The 23631-nt window shown below is 40.4% G+C and overlaps 1 protein-coding gene across 1 annotated transcript in view; it reads left to right on the top strand.

Moving 5' to 3' along the window:
- kntc1 (kinetochore associated 1) overlaps positions 1-22706 on the top strand; it is a 51519-nt gene extending 28813 nt beyond the window's left edge. The window contains exons 44-62 of the mRNA XM_034092057.2: positions 29-194; positions 272-330; positions 846-1062; positions 1534-1607; positions 2694-2904; positions 4040-4152; positions 4259-4314; positions 5204-5282; positions 5606-5730; positions 8189-8324; positions 8402-8497; positions 9657-9713; positions 10507-10561; positions 11417-11480; positions 13230-13359; positions 13450-13539; positions 19580-19734; positions 22013-22115; positions 22230-22706. Of these exons, the coding sequence (XP_033947948.1) occupies positions 29-194; positions 272-330; positions 846-1062; positions 1534-1607; positions 2694-2904; positions 4040-4152; positions 4259-4314; positions 5204-5282; positions 5606-5730; positions 8189-8324; positions 8402-8497; positions 9657-9713; positions 10507-10561; positions 11417-11480; positions 13230-13359; positions 13450-13539; positions 19580-19734; positions 22013-22115; positions 22230-22265 (2022 nt within the window). The 3' untranslated portion in view covers positions 22266-22706. The remainder of the gene's footprint in view (positions 1-28; positions 195-271; positions 331-845; positions 1063-1533; positions 1608-2693; positions 2905-4039; positions 4153-4258; positions 4315-5203; positions 5283-5605; positions 5731-8188; positions 8325-8401; positions 8498-9656; positions 9714-10506; positions 10562-11416; positions 11481-13229; positions 13360-13449; positions 13540-19579; positions 19735-22012; positions 22116-22229) is intronic.
- The last annotated feature ends 925 nt before the right edge of the window (positions 22707-23631 follow it).

Below are 23631 nucleotides of genomic sequence, written 5' to 3'. Positions count from 1 at the left end.
CTCTTAACACCGTCTTTTTTCCCCACAGGCAATGGGCCTCCTTCAGCACCTGAAGTCCTACAAGCGAGTCTCTCCTCCGTCAGACGTGGAAACCGAGTATCTTCTGGAAAACAGCTTGATGCCAAACCTCCTGTTCAACAGAAGACTGCCCTTCCACCCACTCATGCAGAACAAACACTACTGGAAGATCATCTGTGAGTTAGACACTCTAGTTTCAGATGTATTGCTGTGAGGGGGTGATACTTTAACAGTTTATCTTTCCTGTGTTTAGCTCCTGAGCTCAGTGAGGAGACCTTCCCGACTCTGCTGCTGATTAGCAAACTGATGAAGGTAAAGCACACTACTCTGAAAAGTAGCAATAAGGTCTTTACACAACGGGGATGTCAATACATTTGTCTTTATATACGGAGCAATATTTTGAGTGAGGATTAGAAGTCAAAAACACATAGGCTCCATAGTCTGAAAACATGAAGCCTCTTTCCTTTCAACCTTTACCAGCTCATACCTGATATACTCTGTGTTTGTTTCTGTCACAATAAAAGCATTAGACACAGTGGAACTGAGAGTGACCAGAGGAAACTTAAATTCACTTGATGAAAGCCCTTAAAATAGCTTTACAGCAATTTACCTCAGACAGACTTTCAGACGCTGCTTTCTAGAGAATCCTGGTAGTTTCTATATTTGAACCTTTCATTGAACAACTGTTGCGTCTGTCTTGAAATTGCTGGCATGTTTGAAATACGAAGTCTATGGGTGTGAAGGCCTTTACTCTGTATAATCCCCAAAATGATACATTTATCCTCCTGAAGTTTAATAGTGATTTAAGTCGTATCATCTCTTTCCAGGTGAGCCTTGACAAGTTATACATGGCAGCAGTGAACTATGTGTTTGAGAAGAAGATGAAGCCTTTGGTGTTAGAGCAGAGGAAGAAGGCTCAGGACCATCGCTACAATAAGGAGACCTTCAAGGTGGCCAAGACCATGATGAAGTACATCCAGTGCATCCAGAACCAGGAGTTGGCCACGGCCACAGCTCACCAGATCGCCCAGGAGCTGCCTGCAGGTCTGAAACATCACACACACACACACACACACACACATCTCACACACTTCCACTACACGGCCTGGAAGTTTGTATGTTCAGTGACCGTGATATCCATTTGTTTGATCCTTTGTGATTCACTCGTGGGCTGACTGATGTCACAGTATAGCATGTGATAATATATACTTTGCCTTTAAAAAATGACGCGTTTTCTTTCCTTTATATTACTTACAGTTGAAGAGGAAACTTTGAAGGCCTTTTTCTCAAAATGATGACTCGGTGACAGTCATTATATAATGTGACATATTTTGCTTAATATTTGGAGTATAACAACAAGCTAGGAATCTCTTCTTTCCAACAGTGTATACAACTCAAAATGTGTCTTCAGGTCAATGCGACTGATGTCGATAGAGCAGGTCACAAATGAGCCATTAACATAAACTAAGGACATGGCTCCTACAGAATGTGCTGAAGGTCTCCTGTTCTCCGCAGGCTACGAAAAGACGCAGTCCCTCCGGTTCTGTTTGGCTCTTGGAGATGCCTGGCTAAAGGATCCAAATCTTGACGTCAGTATTTATCATTTTTCATCACGGTACTGTTTCCACAGGTCCTTGAATGTGTAGTGTCACAAAAGAAGGAAATACAAATAGACATTAGCCATATAAAATGCCTATATTATAAATATTATATACTTAGTACAGGAATATAAATTGAAGTTTTTTGCTTAGCTATTCAATTTGTAATCGAAGTATCTTACATTGTATATTGTTTTGCTTTGCTGTTTTGGAGCAGGCAAAAGAGCACATAGTCTGAGAAGTGTTCAGACATTCAAGCCTCTCTATTTCAAATTGTCTGTAAGCTTCTATAAAGCCCACTAGTTCTGAGTATAAGATTCTCAGTGTTGTAACAGAAGCTAATCTTGATCCCTGTTTAAAAAGAATACTCTGTATTGGGACCTTGAATTAGAGGTAACTGGGCCTGAAAAGCTTTTGAGAAGCCATTTAATTACATATTCAAGAACAGGTACTCTGTACAAACTTAAAATCTGTCTCATCCTTATCTGGTTAGCTGTTCGTGAAGTGGTTGGTCTGGCGACAAAACTCCCAATGAACAGTTATTTAGAGCGTGAGGTAGGCTCATCACTTTGATGCATTTCAATTAAAAGAGTCCTGTAGTGAAGTTATTGTTTAACGACGATTAATGACTCAAATAAACAAACGATAGCTTAAAGAGGACCGAACGCGTCAAAGTGACTGTTCATTGGGAGTTTTGTTGATGCATCAAAGTCAACAGAAAATGTCCGAGCCAGTTCACCGTCTGTCATACACATTTCGGGCAAGCAACAGATGGATTAATACAAATAAACTACAACCATTTGACAAATGTCGGAAGTGCTAATTAAATACAAATAAAATAAAAAGAATGGAAATATTTAACTTGGGTTAAATAAGCATCTGGGCTCCTACAGTTGTTTTTAATCTGTAAAGTACTTCTTATCTTAACTGGGCCTGAAAATCTCTTGAAAAGCCATTTAATTACATATTTAAGAAGAGGAGGAAACCTTGTATAAACTTCAAATCTGTCACATCCTTATCTGGTTAGATGTTCCTGTAGTGGTTGTTTTTAATCTGCTCCCCTCTCATCCTGAGCAGGGGGCGGCGCGGGCCAAAGGGGAAATCTTCCTGTCGAAGCTGAAGCTGCAGTTCCAGCGCTCGGCCACGGAAAACACGCTGATCGTGAATCGTCTGAACGGCCCCGAGCATCTGAAGCTGACCAGGCAGCCGTCCTGGCTCCTCGTCGCTCTGTACGAGCACAGCAGCGTGGAGCAGCGCTACAGAGACTGTGGCATTCAAGTTCATCCTGGTGAGCATGTGCTAAAACCAGTGGTGAAAAGTAACAAATTACGTTTTGTATTTATTTAAAGGTCACCTATTATGCAAAATCCACTTCTTCATGTCTCTTCTACATCAACATGTGTCTCTGTGGAACAAAGATTCTCTCTCTTTTTGATCCATTTCTATAAAAACCTGTCTGAAAATGAGCTGATCAGATTTTGGCCACTTTATGATGTCATAACGATGTGTTGTCTTGTGTAGCCATTAGCCAATCACCAATCAAGGTAACCCCCCCCCCCCCCCCCCCCCCTTATCACCTGAGTCTCCTCCTAGAGCACCATTGAGTTCTTTGTAAACAAATGTCTCTCAGAGGGGCGTGGGGAGGGGCTCCTTATTTTCATCTAAAGTAACAGACAGAGAATCAGCACTTTGGAAACAGGGCTGAAACAGAGGGGATTATGGGTAATGCTGCAATGATCTGTTTGGTGTTTGGAGCCAAACACTTCAGACATGTTTTTATATATCTGAGACCTATAATATATTGATGAAAAACAGTATGATAGGGGACCTTTAAGAAGGGAATATGCACATTAATTAACATGAGCACTTAAATCCTTCATGTTAATGTGCCACATTTACATGAAGCCATAGAGTTTTATTTTCATCTGCAGTTTGATGGCATTAAAATAAAACATGCAAGAGCAGAGAAAAAAGCACATTACTCAAGTACTGGCCTTAAGTACACATTTGAGGTACTTAATTTTATACTACTACTATTACTTTTTTTTTTTTTTTACATTCATCCGACAGATTTATTTACTGACAACTTTAGTAACTTTACAGATTAAGTACTTAAATACTTTTACTTAAGTATGCAGTGCTTTTGCTCAAGTAAAGAATCTGAATACTTTCCCCACCACTGGCTCAAACAGCTGCTGAAGTAAAGCTACAGTTAGCTATAGGACTATATGGATTTATTTCCTTAAGCACATGTTGGCTACTGGATTAAAGTCTTATCACTTATTTTACTTTGCACACCTTTTTATGACATTCAATTGTTTTACATCAGCTAGAAATGATGTTAAACGCATTAATGCTACACTCATTATGTTTGCTACATTGTTTGATATGTTTTAACTGGGAGAAACTGATCATTTGTGCAGATATACATGCAGTGGTTAAAGAAATAGCCACCATTAACAACGTGGATCTTCTGAAAATCCGTAACATGATGCTGGAGAAATGGATCTGCAAAACGGGCCCAGCTGTCACCAAGGTTTGTCTCTGAGCCTCGTTTTTAGTAGCTAATCAGTTTCTGTTGCTCTGCCTTCATTGGAGCCATTGTGTTAAATGTGGACCTTTTTTTCTTTTTTTTGACAAAGGATATTGGTAATCGTGAATGTGTGAGCAACATGGAGGAGGACCCGGACTTAATGAGGTAAGATCCCTTCTCAAAAGGTTCTTTAATAATGAAAATTCAATAAAAAAAAAAAACACTCTTTACTTTAAATCTTTGTTTAAAGGTGGGGTAGGTAATTCACTTCAGAAACACTTTTTGTTATATTCCATGGAATACTCTCAACATCCCGATAGCAATGAATACATTAAATGCTTTGACAATAAATCCATAAAAAAAAGTCATCTGTGGAAGCCGTGGCGCTGTAAAAAGCACGACCAATCATCTGACCCGGCTAAAGTAACTGGATGGCCTACCTGCCTGTCAGCCTTCCATCTGTGCACAAACTTATCTCGTGCCCTCATTGGTCATGTGCGTGTGCGTTCGTGTGTGTTGGAGGAGGGGCTCTGGAAGGAAGTCTGAAGGAAGAGGCAGATTTCTTACGGCTGTGTATTTTCAAATTCTAGCGCACTCGAGCTGGTTTCTCCATTCTTACCTTTCTACCTTTAATGTAACATTAATAATACACTTTATTTGGAAAATATAACAACAATATTAAAATAAATACAGAACAAGTTAAAACATCTACAGTCAGTGATCCTAATGAAATTCCTGTAAATTAAAGCTGACAAGAAATTTAAATATGTTAAAATAAAAGCAAAACACAGTCAAACATGGACAATGATACCAGTGAGAATTTAAAGTTAAGCCAAATTAAAAGCCATATTAAAAAGATAGGTTTTTGATTGAGTGATCACTGAGGTCAGAACATTTCTGTCCAATAACTTCAATGAAGTAAGGTAGTATCATCTATTTGTTCCTTTAACGTAAAGTATAAAACTGTTAGAAATACAAATCTTTCCCTGCATTATTTCATATCCACTGTGGTAAGACAAAGAGTAAACGTATCTGTTCATTATGATGCTGTCAGGGTGGTGTACATGCTGCAGGCGTTCCCCATCAATGACGCTGTCCGTGTCCTGAACCCCATCCTATCTGCTGAAAACTGGGTGAGTGATCTTTGCACAAACAGTCCAGAGAAAGGACATCCATAACATTCATCTGTCTGCAGCTTATAAATGATTTATCTAATATATCATATTCCAATTACTTGTATAAAGACTCTCCTTGCACTATTTCTATCCTATTTTATTTGTAATCACTTGCACTATTTTAACTATTTTGTCTGTTATTGTGCTGCACTGTTGGAGGAGTTTGTGACCTAAGATTGTCATTGACATATCTACACTGTAGCTATGTGCAAATGGCAATAAAAACCTTGAACCTTGAGGAGAGTTGCTGACGTCTGTGTTTTTGGATTTCCTCCTTTTAGCCTCTCAGCACTTCTGGACCTCGTCTGACATTCTGCCATCGAGCTCGAGCGCTGCTGTGTCTCGTCCGCCTCGCGGACTCTGACACTCTGGAAGCTCACCTGCAGATCCCCAGGAACGAAATGAAGTAACGGGAAATTTCAAAAGTCAACTTTAATGTCAATCTTTCAGTTTGTGTGTACAGACGGAGAGATCGAAATGACGTTTCCAACAATCCCGAATACAAAAATACAATTATACAATATACAGATATGTATATCCTATATACACAATCAACAATCTGTTTAATGCTGTTGTTACAAAGTTTATTTAAAGGGAGGTTTGAAAGTGGAGTTGTCTAAGATAGTTATTCATAGTCAGTTAGACAAACAGACAGTTGTACCAGGGAACGAAGCAATGTACAGCTGTGGGCGTTATGTCGGGAAAAACCAAAGAAAAAACCCCTGATAATAGTTTAAGTTTACTCGATATTTAGAATACTTTCACTGCTTTACCTTGCCGTCAGACAGCCTTTACAGAAAGGGAACTGAAGCTGCTCTCTCCCACGCCAGAGCCACCAGACTATATTGTGAAGTTTTACCTAGCAAACCGGGGATTAACCGCCTACCACTGTCTCTAAAAGTGGTTCTGTCTGTCACACAATAACACAAACTTACTGTACCAGTCAAGGTAAAATTACTGTTTTTTTTTCAATTTGGGCGAGTGGATCAAATCAAGTTTTATTTATATAGCACATTTATAAACGATGTTTGGTCGAGCCAAAGTGCTGTACATACAATAAAAATAGCCTACAGTAGAGACACTTTACAGCAAATACAACAGCACAGTTTGTTCAGACACCCTCTATCCTTAGACCCTCTGTCCTTAGACCCTCTGTCCTTAGACCCTCACATCGTACAAGGAAAAACTTCCAGAGAAAACCCACAGTTTAAGGGGAACATGGGAGAAACCTCAGGGAGAGAAACAGAGGAGGGATCCCTCTCCCAGGACGGACAGACGTGCAATAGATGCCGTGTGTAAATCCAAGAGATAATACATTTTACAGCATATAGACCGAATGTTAGGAAATGCATGTGTCTGTAATAAGAAGATGAATCCACGAGGATGTCAGCTACAATCCTGTGGAAGCCATCAGGGAAGCAGCATGACGAGACCCAAGGCAGGACCGCAGAGACAGGTTCAGCCACGACCCGAAGTCCACGACTTAATCCAGAACTCGGGATAGAGGATCCAAGACACAGGACTACAGCAAGAGGATCAGCCTCGACTCCGGATCCCGGTGTAGATATAGACACAAAACAAGAAAAAAGATGTGGCTGGGTTAATCGGAACAAGAGAATACACAGACACAGACAGAGAGGGAGAAGGTCATTGGATAAAAGTTATTCTTGATAACCATCTAGAAAGATCTCATGAACTTCCCCACTCAATCTATCAAGACCCAAGCAGTTCTATTAGAAGTCCAAGGTAAAGGCACAGGCCGGCGCATATCGCTCATGGAATCCCTCACCATATGAACTCTGACCCCTCAAGTGTACAAGTGAAGAGACACCATGTGTCACCATGAAACGGAGGATATAACGCCTTTAGTCCCGGAAAGTGTGGTATGACGGCATGGTAAAGCTGTGAAAATATTTTAAATGTAGCACACACTTTCATTTAGAGTTGCCTGATTTTAAAGTGGGAAAAACACATTTGTCCACTGCTCCCTTTCACAGCAGTACATTGTTTACAGCTGTACTGGCATGGAGACCACTGTTATTGTAAGGCAAGTTTATTTATAGCACCTTTCAACTCAAGGCAATTCAAAGCGCTTTACAAAAAAGAAAAACATTAAGAAATAGTGAAGCGGAAACATATTATAAAATGGCATTTTAAAGCAAAGAGACAACAAGCTTATATAGAATAACACAGGTTTGAAATACATTAATAAAAGTTGCAGTGTAAGACATGAACAGTTTCCTTGGTGCTTGAATGCTGCTCCTGTTGAAAGGGTTGTGTAAATGTGTGTGTCGTCTGCATTGCTATGTAGAGAAAACATAAGTATTGATGAATGCCTCGTACAAACATACTTGAAAACGTTCAAACTTATGGAATGCCGTTAAAGCCAAAATTAAATGAATATGCCAGGCAATAAATATATATACATTTTAAATACACATTTATTTATTTCAAGAGACTTTTACTTCATAATGCCACATTTCCATTTCTTATATTCAAATGAACGGGGTGTGGTTAGCTCACAGATCCAGACCAAAGCAACAGCACCACAACACTGACTACTCAAGAAGAGGAAGAAAGAGAAGGACTACTGAATAAAAATAAGGCAAACTACTAAATGAAAATAAGGCTGGGCAGACAACATGGAAGACGTCGGTGGGCTCTAAGATGCCATGCTATCCTTAGCAGATCAAATTGATCAACACGCTTTACCAACGGATACTATTTTGGCCCATATTGAAGACTTTTTCCCGAGAAGTACTCGGGCAGATAAGTGCTGTTCGAGATATAGACACGGATGACGACGTTTTAAATATTTTTGTATACGTTTGTAAAATGTGTTAATACTGTATATTCCCATGCAGATACTACCTGAAGTGCTACATCTTCGTCTCTCAACTGGAGGCGTTGAACATCCCCTACACGGTGCAGTCGTTCCTCAGTAGTCCCAAGGAGGGCTTGGTTAAAGGGCTGTGGAAGAACCACAGTCATGAGCCGCAGGTACGTTTCTAACAGAAAACATTGAGACTTTTCACACAAACTGCAGGCAGGAGAAATAAAGCAGCGTTTGTCCTCAGGCGGTGCGTCTGGTGGCCGACCTGTGCCTGGAGTACCAGGTGTACGACCCTCAGCTGTGGAACAGTCTGCTCCAGAAGCTGCTTGGATTCAACCTGGTGAGCAAATTTGCACCAGAAACACGTTATTCCTTACACACTTAAAGGTCACCTATTGTGCAAAATCCACTTCTTCATGTCTTTTCTACATCAACATGTGTCCCCTCTTCTTCATGTCTTTTCTACATCAACATGTGTCCCCTCTTCTCCATGTCTCTTCTACATCAACATGTGTCCCCTCTTCTTCATGTCTCTTCTACATCAACATGTGTCCCCTCTTCTTCATGTCTCTTCTACATCAACATGTGTCCCCTCTTCTTCATGTCTCTTCTACATCAACATGTGTCCCCTCTGTGTAAAGAGACTCTGAAAGTTTCAGGAACAAAGATTCTCTCTTTTTGTCCTGATCCATTTCTATAAAAACCTGTCTGAAAATGAGCTGATCAGATTTTGGAGACTTTATGATGTGATAACGATTTTTTGGCTTGGTAACCATTAACCAATCAGCAACCAAGGTAACCCCCCCCCCCCTTATCACCTGAATCTCCTCCTAGAGCACCATTGAGTTCTTTTTAACCAAATCTCTCTCAGAGGGGCGTGGGGAGGGGCTCCTTATTTTAATCTAAAGTAACAGACAGAGAATCAGCACTTTGGAAACAGGGCTGAAACAGAGGGGATTATGGGTAATGCTGCAATGATCCGTTTGGTATTTGGAGCCAAACACTTCAGAGACATGTTTTGTATATATCTGAGACCTGTAATATATTGATGAAAAACAGTATAATAGGGGACCTTTTAAAGTAAATAATATCCTACTATAACATTTGTTAGCTGTAATTTGACCCTTCATAGTTTTTATTTGACAGATAGTCTACAGAGTTTTATCTTTCACGGTCAACTTGCTTATATTTCACTTTTTAGTTCGGTTTCATTTTCTATTTTGAGATGTTTTCTTCTCTTTTTATTTCACATTATGTCCAATGCCTTGTTTTAACGGCTGAGATGAAAACATGTCCAAATTTGGGATCAATAAAGTAAATCTTATCTTGTGTTTTTATCAGTTCTTGTTTGAAATTAAAATTGTAGTGAATGCAGTGTCCCACACATACATGATTTCTGTCTTTCAGTTTTCCTTCTGTCTTTGTCAAATAGTTGAGTTTGACATTACATAAAGAAAGCTAGGTGTAAATAAAACCTTTGTGTTTGTTTCCCCCCTCAGATCTGCCACCTCCAGAAGGTGCTCGAGGCGTTAGTGGCTGTGCCGGCTCTATGGGAGGTAACTGCAAACTTCAGCACTTATTTTAAGAAATGCAAATAACGTTGGCATTTCCATTTTTCTTCAGACAGTTACATTTTCAGTGAAGTTAAATGTGGTTGCAATGTGTTACAAAAAAAGCAGAACTAAAATATTTTTGAAATTCACTATGCAACCAGAGCCTCAGAGAGTTGGATAGTTGCAGTTATTTAATAAATATAATAATAATAAAGCTTTATTTTTTATTTTCTATTTTAATTTATTTATTTTATTATTATTTATTTTTTCCTACAACACGTGCAGCTCAAAGTGCTTTACAAAATGGCACATCACAAGCAACAAGAAATTCCCCTCAGATCATTTGTTAAGAACTTTAAAAGGTATATGTAGCAAAATATAACATGTTAAAAGACACAAGGAGGTAAAATGCATAATACAAATAAAATAAATAATGGTTTCTGTCAGACAGATGAGACATAAGACAACTGAATCAATGCAGCAATATAAAACCCCATAAAACAAAGTGAACATATAGGTATATAGAAAGATAATGGTAATAAAAATGCCATAGTTCTAATAAAGGTTCGTGGTTATAGTGGAGAAATAGATGGGCAATATGGGCATAGAGACGACTAGCTGTGAAAAGCAGGAAAGGTTTTGTGGCTAGAATCAAACAATAAACGTTGCATTTAAATTGTGATTTAACTTAGTGGTTACCAGAATAAAAAATGTCTTGAACCATTACTGCTATAATAATACAAGTGATGACTGAGAAATGTTTGCAAAGCTAAAAAATTTTACTCTTTGTCCCCAGATTTCCAGTTTCTCCAGGACCTGGAGGAGTATGATACTGGCACCATTTGTCTCGGGTACGACGTTTATAACAGTGAATTCAATTTCATTAATTCAGGGTATGGCGACTTTGGAGAAACCAGGACCAGTAAGTTATCCAACAAAAAAATCCCAGCCCTTTTTTCGCGGGAGAGAATCGGGGGAAATGAGAGGTAGACGGGCACGTAGGCCATCCAATCATTTCATGCAGACTAAGGAAGATTAAACCAGGGGTGTCCAAACTACGGTCCGGGGGCCAAATGCGGCCCGTTGTCCATTTCTAATTGGCCCTCAGCAAGTTCTTAAAATAAAATGTATATATGGCCCCCACCTGAAACTCGTGCTTGTCTTATATTGTACTTCTTAAATATATATGTGAGACTATATTACACAGCAGTTTTCATGTGTTAATAATAAGCCCACTATTCAAAGACATTTAGTCAATTAGAGCTGAGAACATGTTCTAACAAATCTTTGTTTTATTTCCATTACAAGCTTTAAACAGACCCTTCATATTTCCCATTATTATAACCAATCTGAGGCTCCTGTTTTAAGGGATGAGCTGCAACAGGATAACTGAAACCCTCTGGAGAGCTGTGATGTTTCTTAAATCATATTCAAGTAGAAAGCATAATTGACCTACATTTGATTGATTTTGCAGAATTATAATTTAACCTATGAGGCAGTATACCTCACCTCTAGTGAGTGGCCCAGCCCTTTGTATGTTCTTCTGTATGTGGCCCTCAGGGGAATAAGTTTGGACATCCCTGGATCAAACGGTCTTTTTACCGGCCTGCAACATCCACAGACGCCAGATTGTTCTCCTAACCCTTGCTCTGGTCAGAAAGCCTCTTCAATGTTCCTCACAGTCTGATCTGTTTTCTTGCTGACAGCTTCTCTTCCTCTGACTCCGGATCAACAGGCCATGCTCTACAGGACGTTCGTTCTCCTCCTCAAGTACGCTTCACTCAAATCAACATTGGATAGGACATTATAATACAGTCCTGGACTACTAGTCACAGAAAAATAGGAGAATTCAGTACATGCACCGATAGATTTATCTCTTGTGATAACAATCTGGGTAGACTGCATTTTAAAGCAGGTTTGTGGGCCAAAAGTGTTAAGAACTTCATGTCTTAAGTCTTTTTTGTTCATTTAATAAATGCAAAATAATACCTGACACATATAACAGACACCACAATCTAATGACAGACGATATAACCTCACAAAAAGTAGCGCGATCCATTTAAAAAGTGAAATATACCAGTTACAGCTGAAGCGTATTAAGTGTTTTATTTAGTGCCACTATACATTAGAGCAATTGTTTTCCAATTTCATGTTGGCTTGTTCTATTTTGAATTGGTTTTTATAGGTTTTTTTCAAAACATATGTTGTTTTTAGAAAGCTTAGATTCAGCTTAGTTCTTGATTGAATATGTTACCAAAGATTACCCTTATATTTACTATCTGTGGCAAACACTCATTTAGTTTTCACTAGGGCTGTCAAACGATTAAAATTTTTAATCAGATTAATCACAGTTTAAAAATTAATTAATCATGATTAATCACCATTCGAACTATGTCCAAAATATACCATTTATTTATGTATATTGTTGTGGGAATGGAAAGATAAATGAAAGAAGGCGGATATATCCATTTAACAGAGTATCTATGTTTATTATAACATTTGTCTGCATGTCAAAATGAAAGACAGCCCACACACTATCAATCATCAAACCGTGGGGTCTTAATTCATTACGTGTTGATTTCTATCAACGGGGGAGTACTTCAGGAAAGTCGACAGAGGGGGGGGGGGGGGGGGAGAGAGAGGCGGCGGCGGCGGCTAGTGGAGTACTTCTTGACCACAGAGTGTGAACGTTGTGATCAGCTGTTTTAGCGCAGTTCTCCAGTGATGGGGGGAGTCTCCCTCCGCAGCCGGTTGGCGTAGTTTTGGCACAGTTCCGTTGTACAGACCGACGTTAACAGCAGCCCTGTCTGTGCACACGGAGACCGACTCTGTCGTCCGGTGATCTAACCCCCTTCTGGAAAAGCTTCACAAGTACGTCGGTACGCCAATGCGCTTTGTGACACAAGTGACGGTACGCATTTCAGATTACGCCATAACCTGCATACCAGTTATGTGCACCCCTGTACTACAGCAAGAGTATTCTCCGTCGGGACTTCCTGCAACAACACCACGCCGTTATCAAAGATGTTCTATTGAGAAGACGATCACTACGTGACAAAAGTTTTCAAAACCGTGGCTACTGAAATCAATCTTACTAACTGCTGTCTGTGCAATTTCCTCCGCAAGTTGGCAGACTTTATTTTTCTTACTTTAACATCATTTGTCATGGTGGGGCTAAGCCATTTCTTGGTATGGGTGTAGCCTACCCCAGCCATACCCTGGCACTGCCACTGGTGGCACGTATGGGGCGGGCCATTCTGCACATGCGTTAAATGCGTTAAATATTTTAACGCAATTAATTCAAAAAATTAATTACCGCCGTTAACGCGATAATTTTGACAGCACTAGTTTTCACACCTCACTCACAAAAAGGGGATGTGTGTTTTCATATCTCTGAAAACATTCACACGTTTGAGTTAACGAATTACTCTGATTTAATTTGAAAGGAAAAAAGGACCTGTTGACCTGAATAATGTGTCAATTTCTCTTCATGTTTATTTCACGGTCTCTTCTTCCAAGGTGCCCTTTCCTGCTGAATCTGGATCTGATAGGAATTGCCAATCGCTTCGCACAGTTCAATCTGCCGGCCTTTGCTCTCGGAGCTCTCCTTCTCGTCCCCTCTGCCAACAAAAAGGCTCAGCAGATCCAAGTGAGTGCATCCCTGTCAATGCATGTGAGAAGATCGGTTTCATTTTAGGCCCTAATTACATTGACCTGACTGTGTTTCTGCTGTTTCCAGGGCTTTCTGTCAGGGTGTAACCCGGTGGCTGTCCTGGATCAGGTGGACGAGCTCATGAATACCGGGGAGTTAGCTGGACTTCCCTCACAGGTTAGATGTCAATTAAAGGGGACCAATTCAAAGCACTTTGAATTGTCGCGTACAGAAAAGTGCTATATACATTTTTCATTTCAAACCTTTATTTATACAGATAAATCCCATTGAGATCATTGATCTCTTTTCCAAGGGAGACCTGCTCAAGTAGTTCCACATGAAACATAAATAGAACAACAAAAGGACATCATCCAGCATCATTTACATAATTATCCACATAAACAGGTACCAATAGCTTCCGATTGAGTAGCATCCAACCGAGCTTTAAAAACATTTAGTGGCACCAGATTGTTCAGTTTCCATTTAATTTGCAAACTATTCCAAGACAGAGGAGCTGCACATCTAAAAGCTGTCTTCCCTAAGACAGTTCTAGCGGTTGGCACATTTAATAAAACCACAGCATTCAATCTCAGGCAGTAGCCACTTACAATTCTCCGTGTGATCAGGGAGCAGATGTAAGATGGAAGTTTCCCTAACATGGCTTTGTATATAAAATTGTACCAGTGACTGAGCCTCCGTATAGTTAGTGAAAGCAAACCAGCCCTTGCATACAGGGTACAGTGATGGGTTAATGCTTTACAGTTTGTCACAAATCTTAGTGCACTGTGATACGCAGCATCTAACTTGACCAGGCAATTGGCAGGTGCATTCATATAGACCAGATCCCCATAGTCCAGCACAGGTAAAAAGGTCACAGTGACTAACCTTTTCCTGGCCTCAAGCGAGAAACAGGACTTGTTCCTGTAGAAGAACCCTAGCCTAACCCTCAGTTTTTAAGCAGGTTATTGACGTGAAGTTTAAAAGTGGGACAATCATCAAGCCAGATACCCAGGTATTTGTAACAGGTAACCACTTCAATTTTTATTCCTTGCGTAGTTACAATATCTAAAACAGGCTCTGGTGTCTTTTTAGCTTTTGAAAAGAGCATTACCTTGGTTTTATCAACATTCAAAAGAAGCTTTAATTCAGAGAGCTGAGTCTGAATAATGTTAAAAACAGCCTGTAATTTAACAACAGCCTCCTTAATGGAGGGACCTGCACAATACATCACAGTATCATCCGCATAAAAATGTAAAGTAGCTTCATCCACATTATCACCTAAACTGTTGATATATATGGAGAATAAAAGTGGTCCTAAAACAGAACCTTGAGGAACACCATTAGAAATGTTCAACCACTCAGAAGACAGTCCATCAAAATGAACACATTGGGACCTTTCAGAGAGGTAGTTCACAAACCACCCTACTGCATGGCTGGATATGCCAATACTGAGTAGCCTCTGCTTTAAGATGCGATGATCAACGGTGTCAAACGCTTTGGAAAGGTCAATAAATAGAGCTGCACAACTCTGCTTATTATCTAAAATACTCGCCACATCATTCACCACTTTCATTGTGGCAGTGATGGTGCTGTGTTGCTTTCTGAAGCCTGACTGATGTTTAGACAGGATGTCATTTGTACATAAAAACACTTTTACCTGTTCACTCACTAAGCGTTCAAGAACCTTAGCCAGAACTGACAACTTAGAGATGGGTCTATAGTTATTTAATAAAGTGGCCTCCCCTCCTTTTAGCAAAAGCAGGACATACGCTGACTTCCACAATTTTGGAATTGTGTTTGAGCTGAGGGAGAGGTTAAAAAGAGTAGTGAGAGGTGGAGCAATCAAATCTACAGCTATCTTTAAAAAGAAAGGTTCTACGTTGTCCGGGCCAGCCGGTTTCCTAGGATCTAACTTGGATAAAGCTTCACGAACATCATCAACAGTAAAAGGAGTAAAACTAAAAGGGTTTTCCAACACACGTTTTTCAGAGTCACATACTGTAGTGTTCACAGAAGCAGAGTTAGTCACAGAATCAAATAGAGAACCACAGGACACAAAATGCTCATTAAAACAATTGAGCATAGTGGCCCTGTCCGATATAGAGCCAGATGCTGTGGTAAGGCACGGAGGTAGCTCATTACGGATATCGCCGGTGGATAACGATTTAATGGCTTTCCAAAATTGTGCAGGATTATTCAGATTCTTTGTGGTAACTGACAGATAGTACTTTGATTTAGCACTTTTGATATGAGAATTTAAGCTATTTCTTAGCTGCCTAAAATGCAGCCATTCTACCTCTGAGCCTGATTTCCTAGCCTTTGCCCAGGCCTTGTTTCTCTCATGAAGGAGACTAGACAGATCAGCAGAAAACCAAGGATTGTCTCAATCCTTTACTCTAAATTTACGCAGGGGTGCATGTCTATCAATGATCTCCATAAAACCAAGATAAAAATAAGACCATGCTGTTTCCACATCAGCACACAGATCGATTTTACCCCAATCAAAATCAAACAGATCATGCACAAAACCCTGCTCCACAAAATGTTTTTTGTCTCTCTTGATGATAATGTGAGGTTTAACCTTTTGGACCTTAGTGTCCCTAATTGTGGCTACAACACAGTGATCGCTCAGATCATTTGCAAATACTCCCACAGATGAATATTTATGGGGAACATTAGTTAAGATGAGATCAATTAGGGAGGATTTATTAGGGGACTTAATATTTGGGCGAGTAGGACTGTCAACAATCTGAGTAACATTTAAAGAGATACAAAGGTTTTTAAAATCCTCTGACACTGCAGTTAACCAGTCCCAGTTAAAATCTCCAAGTAGCACTATTTCCCTGTAGTCTAGTTGTGATAAAAGATTTGCTAGTGAAGACAAGGAGTCTTTGACAGCTGAGGGGGGTCTGTAACAACTCACCACCATGACCTGTTGACCCTTTGCCACTTCTATATTTATGGCTAAAAATTAAAATTGCTTACTGATCGATTTGGAAACTAATGTGGTTACACTGAACTTATTCTTAACATAAATGGCAACGCCACCACCTTTATTAGGCCGGTCGGTACGATACACATTAAAACCATTTAAGGCAATGTCAGAGGCCAAAATAGACTTGTTTAGCCATGTTTCAGATAAAACACTGACGTCAGCGTCAGTCGAGCTCGCCCAGATACGGACACAATCTAGTTTACCTAACAGACTGCGCACATTCAAGTGGATGAAACCCAACCCAGACCTAGCTTTAAAATCAGCAGGAGTAGCGATCTGACTATTACTACTGGGCGGACCAGGGTTAGGTTGTACATTTCCTGACAGTAATAACAACAACAAAACCAGGCATCTTTTCCTCTTAAACGACACACATACATTGTCATCTACTTTAGAAACACCGGAAAAGTCTGCGAGAGTGTGATTTGAGCTTAAGAACCAGTCCTGAAGAACCATCATCGCAGGAAAACAAAAAAGACAAACATATTTTGTCGAGCAGATTGACTGTGACAAGGCAACCGGTAATTGTTTGAGCAACACATCCGAACCTTTGCAGGGGATGCCCACGGCGGGTGGCAGAACAGACCTGAATCCAGTAGACTTCTCAGAATGACTAGAGATCTTCTCATAGTCAAAAACAGTTACCAGGCACAGCAGAATCCCGATATGGGCCATTTTCCCAGATCAGCACACAGTATCCGCGATGTTCCTGGAGCAAAATCAGCACAGCAGCAAAGGACAGGCGAAAACAGCAGCGTGGAAGCGCTCCGGTCCCTCCGTGGTATCCCCGGAGTGAAAGCAGGCCTCTGCAACAGCTGACGGCTAACAGATGCCCCTAAACTTGCCTTGCCTATCATGCAAAATGCACTTTTTGATGTCTTTTATACATAACTATGTGTCCCCGGTGTGTCAGGGAACTCACAAAGTGTCAGAAAACAAAACCCCCTCTATTTTCCTCAGTACCCAAATCTCTAAATCCAGATTTGCGTCTGATATGACGTAATATCGGAAATGTGGACCCACGGCACTATCAGAAACGTTGCTCTCAGAAACAATGCCAGACATGTTTTGGACGTAATATGGTCTTTGTTTACGTTAGCAAGCATCGCTAACACTCATAGCTAACCCGTACTGGAGAGAGTATGCGTCAAAAAGCAGGAAATAAAATGAGGAACTCACCTCGTGATAAACCCGCAAGAGAAAAAGCATTTGAGCTCCATACTGTTTCAGAAATAATCCTTGATGTGGTTTGGAACATGATATGGCATTTCATCACGGCAGCATTTAGCTGAATCTGCGGGATGTCTAAAATCCGTTTGGTATTTTGAGCAAAACACATCATAGACATGTTTTTTATATTTTTTTTTTAGGGCTGTCAAACGATTAAAATTTTTAATCCGATTAATCACAGCTTAAAAATTAATTAATCATGATTAATCACCATTCGAACTATGTCCAAAATATACCATTTATTTATGTATATTGTTGTGGGAATGGAAAGATAAATGAAAGAAGGTGGATATATCCATTTAACAGAGTATCTATGTTTATTATAACATTTGTCTGCATGTCAAAATGAAAGACAGCCCACACACCTATCAATCATCAAACCGTGGGGTCTTAATTCATTACGTGTTGATTTCTATCAACGGGGGAGTACTTCAGGAAAGTCGACAGAGGGGGGGGGCGCTAGTGGAGTACTTCGTGACCACAGAGTGTGAACGTTGTGATCAGCTGTTTTAGCGCAGTTCTCCAGTGATGGGGGGAGTCTCCCTCCGCAGCCGGTTGGCGTAGTTTTGGCACAGTTCCGTTGTACAGACCGACGTTAACAGCAGCCCTGTCTGTGCACACGGAGACCGACTCTGTCGTCCGGTGATCTAACCCCCTTCTGGAAAAGCTTCACAAGTACGTCGGTACGCAAATGCGCTTTGTGACACAAGTGACGGTACGCATTTCAGATTACGCCATAACCTGCGTACCAGTTATGTGCACCCCTGTACTACAGCAAGAGTATTCTCCGTCGGGACTTCCTGCAACAACACCACGCCGTTATCAAAGATGTTCTATTGAGAAGACGATCACTACGTGACAAAAGTTTTCAAAACCGTGGCTACTGAAATCAATCTTACTAACTGCTGTCTGTGCAATTTCCTCCGCAAGTTGGCGGACTTTATTTTTCTTACTTTAACATCATTTTTCATGGTGGGGCTAAGCCATTTCTTGGTATGGGTGTAGCCTACCCCAGCCATACCCTGGCGCTGCCACTGGTGGCACGTATGGGGCGGGCCATTCTGCACATGCGTTAAATGCGTTAAATATTTTAACGCAATTAATTCAAAAAATTAATTACCGCCGTTAACGCGATAATTTTGACAGCACTAATTTTTTTTATATATGTGAGACCCATAATATATCCCTGAAAATAGCATAATAGGAGACCTTTAAGTTTATATTGATAACGCTTTATTTGTATAGCCCTTATCAAACCCCAGGCGCAGCTCAACGTGCTTTCACAACATGGCACACATCACAAGAAATTAACTCATGGTGGAGAGGTTGGAATCTGATGTATTTATTCAGTTGACACGTGTCTTTTATATAGGTAACAAAGTTGATATTATGAGTACCTTCCTAAAGGAAATGGACTAATGTAACCGGTCTCTGGGAGCCAGGATTCTTGTTGGTTGCAAGGGGATCAAATACTTATTTCCCACAGTTAAATGCAAATCAATTATTATCTTTTTTATAATGTCAATTTCTGAATTTTCTTTTTGATATTCTTACTCTCACTGTTAAAATAAACCTACCATTACAATTATAGACCGTTCATTTCTTTGTAAGTGGGTGAACTTACAAAATCTGCAAGGGATGAAATACGTATTTCCTCCGCTGTATATTGCACTGTTGTTGTAACCGATGCAAAACTTAGTATATATGATTTTAAATACGTTGTTATATCATCTCCTCTTCTGTAACTTGCTGTTTTTTTAATAGTTGATTTCAGGGTTTTTAATATAGAAAATGTTATGTATTGATGGTTACTAGGTGGCAGTTTCAGTAAAGGTGTTGAACAGGAAGCTACCGAGATATGTGTGAACGCTGTTGTCTTGGTTTGAAAACATAAATCTAAACCGTCATGTGCATTGAGACGTTGGCATCTCGATGACTGTTTCTGCCATTCCTTTTGTTTTTTATGACATTATTGCCTTTGTGATTCCTCAGATCAGGGAGACTGTTCTAACGTTCATCAGCGAAAAGGGTCAGTACCAGAAACTGTTGAAGACCAAACACTTGAAGCATCTGAAGCAGCTGATGGTGTCGAGCGGACAGCCGCGCCAGGTGAAGGACCTGCTGGACTGCCTGATCAGCCAGAACTGGTACGTTTAAAGTCTGTTTGTCCTCATTTCTGATCCAAATGAGTCCAACAACCAGTAGCGTGGCGTGGGAAAAAAATTAGGAGAAGCCAATAATACGTCCTTTCTTTTGGGTCGGGGGTGTGGCGGTCAATGTAACGCTGTAACCAGATGAGTGATTACAGCACCCGGTATCATTTTACACACATTTGTATCATACAGATGCAGGACTTGCGCACGCCTGTTATCTAACCGACAGGTCCGCACACACTCTCCTGCCCAAACTCTAATAAGCATTCATTCACAAACTAAATCAGGAGACCTTTAACGTGTTACGTCCGATTCGCTCCTTTGTTCCTCGCTGTGCACAGCTCCAGTTTGGGCATCGTCCTGTCATCAGATTGTATTTGTTGCTGCTGCTGTAGCGGAAGTTTAGTACAATTATTTTTGATTAAATACTCCAAATCTCCACTTGCACTTGCTTCAGTTGCTTGCTACTTTCTAACGGCGGTGACGCTATCTATCTTCTATCGATTAGATTTATGATTCAAAAATGATAAAAGTAGGGTAGACATGTGGATATTATCCGACTGAACAAAACGTGCATTTATCTAACAGGTTCGTTTTCCACAGACCTTATTTCGAGCTATTTTCCAAAATCCTATGGAGAAATCTCATTGCTTTTTTGTCGAGGGAAACCGAGCGCAGCTTACTTCCGGGTTTTAGGACGCGTCACTGCACCACTAAGTTGATGCGATGTGATTGGATTGTGAGGCAAGGGAAGCCAGCCGCCTCTGGCTTCCCTTGGCATGGCCCTGACTAATCACAGGTTGGCAGGGGCATCACGTGGACCTCATCTGATTGGTCAATCCCTCCATTTTTTTTTAACCAAGGGAAGCCAATTTCGACTAGCCTCCTCTCGCAACAGAGAGTGCAATCTACGGTTTCACCATAACATCTAGAGGGCGCTGTTTCACTCTTCGTAAAATACTCAATGAGAATGGGGGAGACGGCCGGCAGCAACACACAACAAAGAATTTCCGAAACTAAACGAAGTGTTTTTATTTATTTATTAAAATGATAACTACAATCCGAAAAAACAGGGGAAGCCTGGCTTCCCTTGGCCTCCAGGAGAAAACGCCACTGCCAACAACAACCAAATGCTGATAGATTATCTACAGATATGGGTGTGTTTGTTGTGGGGGTCTGGAAAATGGTCACTCACAAAAAAAGAATCCTGACAATTGAGAAGCTCTAAGATGTTTTTACATCGGGGCGAGTAGACAAATTCTTCTTCTGTTTTTTACATCTGAGATTCTGAATGTTCTACAGGATTGCAATACTACATGGTACAAGTGTTTGTCTACCGCCGTTAAAGTCAAAACTGCCACCTTTAACAAATCTGCTCAAAGGTTGTAGGTCAACCTTTTGATAGACAAGTCACCTGCTCCAAAGGTCAAAGGGGGCCGTGCCTAAACTGTGGCCGTTTCTCAATGTCGAGTAAACCTGCTGCAGAGCCACTATTTCAAGTATACTACGTCATCGAGTGGCGTCGAAGGACTGTTTAAATGCATTTTAAATGCATGTTAAATGCTCAGCATTCGGCGCCACTCGATGACGTAGTATACTTGAAATAGTGGCTCTGCAGCAGATTTACTCGACATTGAGAAACGGCCTGTGGATCGCTCTGCCTCTCCGCATTAAAAGTCAACTTTATTGTCAATCTTTCAGTTTGTGTTTACAGACAGAGAAATTGAAATGCGGTTTCCCACAATCCCAAATCCCAAAATACAAATGTATACAAAAATATCTATATTAGACAGGCTTCTACACTGTTTGTTTTTTAAATCACGTCATAAAACGATCCTCGCACATATACTGCTGTATATATTGTATTTACGCTCAGTGTATTTATTCTTATTTATACATTTTACATCTATTTACCTTTACTTGCATCATTTATTTTGTACAGACAGATGTGTATCTAACTGACTGTTTGCACTCTGGAAAGACCCTCTTCATTTCGTTACACTCTGCTTGCATTATGTAATGACAATAAAGTAATCTAATCTAAAACCCACTTCTTCTCCTTCTGCACTTTGTAGATTGTTGCTTATTGGTATATTGTTCTTACTATATGGCTGTTTCTTATTCTTGTTTATTTTGTGTTTTTACCTTTTTTTGTTTCTTGAGCTGCGCTGTGTGATTTTAGATTTCTCTGTACAGCACTCTGGTCTGGAGGTTTTAAAGTGCTTTATAAATAAAGTTTGATGGCAGAGTGAGTTCTTATTGTGCTCCTCAGTCAGGACGATGCTGACTCGCTCGCTCGGGAGTTCATGAAACACCGAGAGAATCAACGGGGGAAAACCCTGACCAACGGCTCACCTTCACCGAGCTGCATAAACGTAAGCTTGTATACCATTAAGTCTGGAATACAGCATTCATACTAGTTCATATCGTGAATTCATTTGAGTATCTGTTATAGAAACATGACTTTCATTTCAACTTTTACTTTTCAGGAGTTTCTCAACATGCAGAATGGAGTTTCAGGATGAGCTGACGCTGTTTCTGCAGATGTATTTATGTATTCTTCCACTTAGTTTCTCTTGGGCTAAGATGCAATATTTGCACTTATTAACCATCTTTCAACTGTTCATGAATTTGAATAAATGGTTTTCATTATTGATTGTGGAGAGGAGTTCATCAGTATGAAAATCAAAGGCTCTTAATCTTTCTTTATTGTGTGTATATTGTTATAACTGCTTACAGTAGTAGAAGAAACACTTTTGTGGCCACAAGTTGCCTTTCAAGAAAACTCACTAACATGAAGAATTAGAATACAATTGATGTGTTTTTATAAAATAACAAATGTCAATATATACTTAAAAAAAGCAGCCGGGTTGTTGTTGCCTATTTAGACTGTATTTTAAAGTTTTTAGACAATTTTCTCTGTTTTGCCGAAAACAAACAAAGTAAATAAAATATTCTGTAAATTGGTCAACTTTGTATTTATAAACTCCCAATTTTCGAATCTTCTGGAAAAAAAGTCCTACTTTCACCTTTTTAATGAAAAAAAGATTATTAAATGTCATCTCATGTTTGAGGAGCAGTTTTTTTTCTTCATTTCTAACGGAAGAGTTCCCTTCCCTCAGTCATACCGCTACCTGCTTGATGTTTCTGAGAGGAAGCCACTCTAAGGCTGCGGCCCCACGAGGACGAATTCGGTCGTTTGCGTTACTGTTTAGTGTCATATAGACCGTTCAGCCACACGAGGACGACCGAATATGGCACTAAACGACTGAGGAAACGACAACGGGTCCCAAGGTGGATAGAAATGCATACGCCACTCTCTGGGGGGTCAAACAGCTCCGTGTGTGCGCCCTATACGGACATTTTCAGATCACTGATAGTGATTGCGCAATAGCCCCGCCTCTCCCCACCTCTTCTGCTCACCTCCGCTTACCCCGCGCCAGTGCTGAAGTGTTTCGCCACCAACAACAACAACAATGGCGGATCGCAGAGTTGCTATCGTGCTCCGGACGCTATTGACCATGCTACAGTTGTTTGTGCAACATCTACAGCAATAATGATGAGGCAATCGCCCCGCCTCTCCCCACCTCTGCTGCTCACCCCCACGTCAAAGTAAACTGCACCCTGAATTCAGATTATTTATCTTTCTCTCGCGAGTGAAGTCTAATCTGACAGGACGGAGACACGCAGCTCTGCTCACCTGAAGCTCCTCCCGCTGCAGCAAAACACACACTTCAAGTCAGATCATCGCCCTTAGCTATTTTAATTACCTCTCAAACTCCCTAAACTAGTTATAAATATGTTTATGTTTACAGTCGGCCGGGTCACTGATTACTGGATGAGCTGCTGCATGAGACAGACACTGGCGCTGTCCGAAGAGAGGGAGGAAAA

Source organism: Pseudochaenichthys georgianus, chromosome 9, assembly GCF_902827115.2.
Source record: "Pseudochaenichthys georgianus chromosome 9, fPseGeo1.2, whole genome shotgun sequence".
Classification (NCBI taxonomy): Eukaryota; Metazoa; Chordata; class Actinopteri; order Perciformes; family Channichthyidae; genus Pseudochaenichthys; species Pseudochaenichthys georgianus.
Note: the sequence above shows the minus strand (reverse complement) of the source record. Positions and strands in the feature narration are given on the sequence as shown.